At 45.2% G+C, this 5,296-nt stretch overlaps 1 protein-coding gene across 3 annotated transcripts in view; it reads left to right on the forward strand.

The window, feature by feature from the left end:
- Positions 1–6: 6 nt before the first annotated feature.
- LOC109529498 (zinc finger E-box-binding homeobox 1-like) overlaps positions 7–5,296 on the forward strand; it is a 25,667-nt gene continuing 20,377 nt past the window's right edge. The window contains exons 1-2 of one of the 3 annotated variants that reach the window (XM_019892890.1): positions 441–527; positions 938–1,078. In XM_019892890.1, the coding sequence (XP_019748449.1) occupies positions 1,063–1,078 (16 nt within the window). In that variant the 5' untranslated portion in view covers positions 441–527; positions 938–1,062. The other 2 variants (XM_019892888.1, XM_019892889.1) reach the window with 2 other exon arrangements.

A 5,296-nucleotide genomic window follows, 5' to 3' on the forward strand; every position in this document is an offset into this window, starting at 1 on the left:
GGGGGGGGGTACCGTTATACCTGGGTGGCGTCTCTCCCTCCGCCTAGCGGTACTCTCTCTGAACCGTTAAGTGTCACAAGAAGTCAGGCGCGCTTGTTTTGTGACTTCTCTGGTTTATTTCAACCACTTTATGGACTTTTGTAGTTGACTTTTTTTTCTTTCTCCACAACAACGTGGCCCCCCGCTCGCGCGCACTTTGTTAACGGCAAGCGGATGAAAGCTCGGGCCGGGGCCGAGCGAGTCTCAGCGGGGCTCGGAAGGGCCGCCGACTCAGGGCCGTCCGAGTGCTGCGTCAGGGTAGCGACAACTCGATTCGTATCGCCTTGATGGTCGGAGGCTGGCTCCAGCGGTCACTGCTCGAGTGCGATGTTTTCGCACGAGGTTTGGTGATGATGGCAGAGAGATGGGGATGTTTATTATTTCGTGGCTACTTCCCGCCCCCTCCTCCTCCTCCTCCTCCTCTTCCTCATCCTCATCTTCCTCCCTTCCTCCTCCCTGCTGCTGCACCAAATGTTGCCTTGTTGAAGGTAAGCGTGGAACTGATTATGCAAAAACAAGAGTGGGAATACTTTCATCTTCGGCGTCATCGCTCACACCGGGCTCGTTTAACTAATCCGCTAATTCTACGCAAACCCACGTGGAAGTGCTTGTCCACGCCACAGAAACTGGACCACATGGCATCGTGTAGCAACTACTTTACGCACCTGTAAATTCGGCGAGGGTTTTGAGTCGAAAAACACACAGTGTGGTACTTTGCGCGCTGTGCTGACATTAGCCTGCTAATAATAGGGACCGTTAGTCGCGCGTGGATGGGAGGGGGTGGAGAACACCTTTCCCCCCTCTCTCCTGTCGTGATGACGTCAGGACGGTGCGTCCGTCCAGGAGCCATCATCATCACCATCCTCCTCATCCTCCTCCTGCTCATGTTTACCTGAAGGCGGCTCGGCGATGGCTTAGAAATCAGAAGAATTAAAAGAATACCTGCTGAAGCTCGACCGGAAGCGGATCTCGTGGCGTGCGTGTCGCGAGGACCTGGACACACACACGCACAAGGGGCTGCAAATGACAACCTGCGCAGGTAGCGATGCTTTTTTTTCTCCCTCCCCTCTTATTCTTGTTCTTTTTTGCTTTTGTACTCTCGCGGGATTTATGTTATCGTGACCCAGTTGTGCGTGATTCAATTTCCTCGACTCCCTTTTTATGTTGCGCGTTTAGTTTGCGCAAAAAAAAAAATATTACTCCACGCGTTGTGCTTCGGCGTCCATTGTGCTGTGCGGTTCATTCGCACTTTTATCGGCTCAATGGCGGCCGTCACTGCAGTGGAGGGAGGCGGGTTGGGGTGGGGTCGGGATCCCTCTCCCCGTTCCTCTTCCCGGCTTGAGGCTCGCTTGGCTCCGTCGTGCCGCACAGGTGATGCCAAACCTCCACCAAGGTGCCTTTTTGGGAGGTTGTTTGTGACGCGTGTGGTGCGTTCATGGTCCTGGGAAGACGCGGCGCAGGGCACGGGTGGGTGTGGGGTAGGCGGGGGTGCGCTCAAGGTGCTGTCATGGCCGCAGGTGTTGCCCCCGCCTCCCCCCTTTTTATCTCTATGTACGAGGCGAAGCCATTTGATGGTGATGATGAGGATGATGATGGTGACCTGATTTGTAGATCATTGTGGAAACCACGTAAATCACATGACGTCATAGACAAGAATGACGTTCGCTTCCGCATGACTGACAATTGATTATTTGCGTGTTAAATATAGCGACTATTAGTTGTTAGCTCTGTGTTACTAATGCAAAGTATCGGTAAAAGGCATAAATATGTCACAACTGTGCGAGAAAATTATAAATATTATTTCCCATTGTAAAAAGGATTAAAAATATTGTGTCAGGGTTCAAATGCTACTTAAAGTCATAGTGTTACAGGAATGAATGAAATAATCTGGGAAAATGCTTTTGGGCTAAAACAGTAAAATTACTGATAAAAAAAAAACAAGACAGTCTAAAAAATATGTCACACAATAAAATCACGATTTTTAAAAACTTTAACATGAGGACATACATTATGTTTATGAAAGTACAGGATAACACAAGGTTAAAATGTGAGAAAAAAAATCCAATTGTTAATTTAGAAATGACTCAGTTCAGAATTTTCTCGCTGGATAGCTGTGTATTTTCAGCAGACTGGGTTGCAGATTGGATTTGTGTGGGCTGAAACTGATCGCCATTATTGAGTTTCGTGTACTGAAGCTGAACAAAATTGAATGTAACATTTCAAGAAAATGTCTGTCGTGGCCGCATAGCTTGCTGACACTGCTGATTTCGAACTCAAGTTCAGGGTTCAAATCCCAGTCAAGGCAGCCATGGAAAATGGCTGGGTTCTTCCAGCAAGGGCATCTGGTGTAAAACAAGATTTTAGACTAGCCTATACTTTACACAGATCTGATCGGCAGATATTTGACATATTATACAAAATCGGTGATCGGTTGTAATGTCATAATTTGCTGATCTGAGTGCAAAATAAGACATAACAACAAACACGGTCTTATTCACTCCAGGAATATTATGTGCTGCCATCATGCAAGCTCAGCATATACAATCATATTTTTAAATTATTTTTTCCAATATTTTCAAATAATTTGTATTTTTTGGGGGAGGTGGGTTGGTTACAACAGAGTCCCCCCCCATCCAATTTTCCATGTCGTAGTGTTTTGGTCAGAATTTTTAGGGTTTAATTGTTGTTTATTTTCTCCCTAATGCATTTCACTGGGCATCAATTAAACACCAATTTTGGCTATATGTGGGCCAGGTGGGCCACAATCCCCCCGCGAATAGTGGGGCTCGACTGTACAGTAAATAAACAAGTCTGTTCACGAGATTGGGTTTATTGGTTCATCTTTTGATCAGATTGTTTTTTTTTTTTTTTAAAACTCAATGATCTGTTCCAAAATCCTGATCGTCTAAAACCTGTTGAAAAAAAACCCACATACAATTGGCTCAGTCTTTTTTTTTTATGGGGCAGGGGGACCCAACGCTGGGTTAGCTATTTCACCTAATGTGGCTTACTTTTGTGGCAGCAGTTTCAATGGTTATGTTGTCTTCCCATGCTTGAGTCCATCCATGTTCCAAAAACAAAACGCTAGCATGTTAGCTTCATCGGCAACTCAAAATTGTCTGTCGGCGTGAATGCTTGTTTGTCTCTGAGCCCTTACAGACTGGCGACCAGTTTGTTATTTGTTTATACGGTCCCTGACATTGACTGGTGACCAGTCTATTGTTTGTGCATTTCTTCTCTAGATTTGTTTGGGGACCAGTCCAGGGTGTACCCTGCCTGTCGCCCAGTCAGCTGGGATAGGCTTCAGCTGACCAGTGACACTTTGTAACACTATTAGTGTCCTGCTTGTGTGTTGTGCTTTAACTTCCTGCTTTGGAGTCACGTGACTTCTTTTTCAGCCAATCAGCAGTGTCCTTCTGCTCTGTACGTCAGCTAGATTGTGGTTCATGTTTCAATGTCTTGTGCATCTTCATCTAGGTTGACCTAATGTGTGATACTGTGTTTACACAAATGAGCACATCTGTGAGTGTGTGTGTGTGTGTGTTTGGGGATGGGGGGGGTTCAAAGGTCCCCACGCTGTTTTTGGCTGTTGGTTGCTGCCATGTGATGCTGCCACGTTGCTTTCTCTTTATGCGCTTGTGTGTAACAAATGGAATGACAATGCACAACAGGACGTCTTTAGCAAGTTAGCATCTAGTCCTCCACCCCTTTTTTGCCTTTTATGGTGCGTAGGGGGGGAGGTGCGCCCCGGACCACTGTTGCTGCTGCTGGTGCTGCTAATGCTGCTGCTACTACTGCTCTGTGACTAATTGAGCTGAGGAGTACGTGTATGAGTGTGTGTTAAAGTAGGGAAACTGCCTCTTTCCTTATCGGCTTTGCATAACAACACTGTTTTTGTATTGACATGCATTAAGGTGTCACATCATGAGCCAGAGTTGCAAAAGGTGTCAGTAAATCGTCAGCTTCTGACTTGTTATTACATAACAACATGCCTGTGCATACTGTTGAATTTGAATTGTATGCAGGCGTCATATCGCAACTCAAAGTGAGCACTAAAATGACATTAATATTTGTCAACTGTGGGCTTGTGAAGCCCTTTGAGACTCTTTTGCGGTTAAGGGTTGTATAAATTTGACTTGATTTGGTCCAAAAGGAAAACAAGAATGATGAGGAAAAATAGTTGAAATGTTAGCTGAATAAAATTGAAATAACCCAAGAATGGTCTTAGCATCTGGACAACCAAGTGTTTGCTTGCCAGTCTGAGCACCCCCTCTGCTCCCTTTAAGAGGTCAGAGTTCACCCCCATGGAGCTCCCCCCTCTCTCCACTCCAAACGCTTTGTGTTAGCCATTCGGAGCACATGTGCAAGTCGGCACAATGTGAACGCTTAAGTAATCAGATTACATCATCACACGCTAAAATGCTGTGATGTCATCAGCACGCTTCGTGTTGCCTTGAGCAAAAAGAAAAAGAAAAGAATTGTTATTTTTCTTTTTAAACAATCCAATATTTACCTTCTGATGCCCAGTTGGAGGGCCTGAGAGAAAAAAAGGAAGAGAGAATAAACAGCAATTGCAAAGGATGAGAAAAGAGAGAGAAGAGAGAAAAAAAACAAAAACACAACATGTTGGTACTCAGATTGAAATCAAAAACACCTTCTGATACTTGATTTGAGACATTTGAGACTATAACAACCACTATCCATAACAACTGCTTATAATGTGAGTTTTAAGGGGGCATATGCAGAGAAATAAATAGGGACAGAATTGTATTATTTGGCACTTTACCTTATTTTTAAGAAAGACCTACACTGAGGGAGTTTTCAACTTTTTCATTTGGTCGCAGAAGCACCGATTTGGTCAGTTTTTGAGGCACTACAGCATGACCATATTTGTTGATGTTAGCAAGTCAGTACAGAAGTCCAGGGTTCGGTTCAAGGCCCTAGCCTTCCTGTGTGAGGTTTGCATGTTCTTAAGTCTCATGCGCGCCAAAATATTCCATTCATTCATTTTCTAATCCGCTTATGCTCACGAGGGTCACGGGCATGCTGGAGCCTATCGCAGCTGTCTTCGGATAGTAGGCGGAGGACACCCTGAACTGGTTGCCAGCCAATCGCAGGCCACACTTAGACAACCAACAACCATTCAGAATCACACCAAAGGACAAGTTGGAGTGAACAATTAACCTACCGTGCATGGTTTTGAAATGTGGGAGAAAACTACAATACCCGGAGAAAACCCACACAAGCACGGGGAGAA

Source organism: Hippocampus comes, unplaced genomic scaffold, assembly GCF_001891065.2.
Source record: "Hippocampus comes isolate QL1 unplaced genomic scaffold, H_comes_QL1_v1.1 scaffold255, whole genome shotgun sequence".
Lineage (NCBI taxonomy): Eukaryota > Metazoa > Chordata > Actinopteri > Syngnathiformes > Syngnathidae > Hippocampus > Hippocampus comes.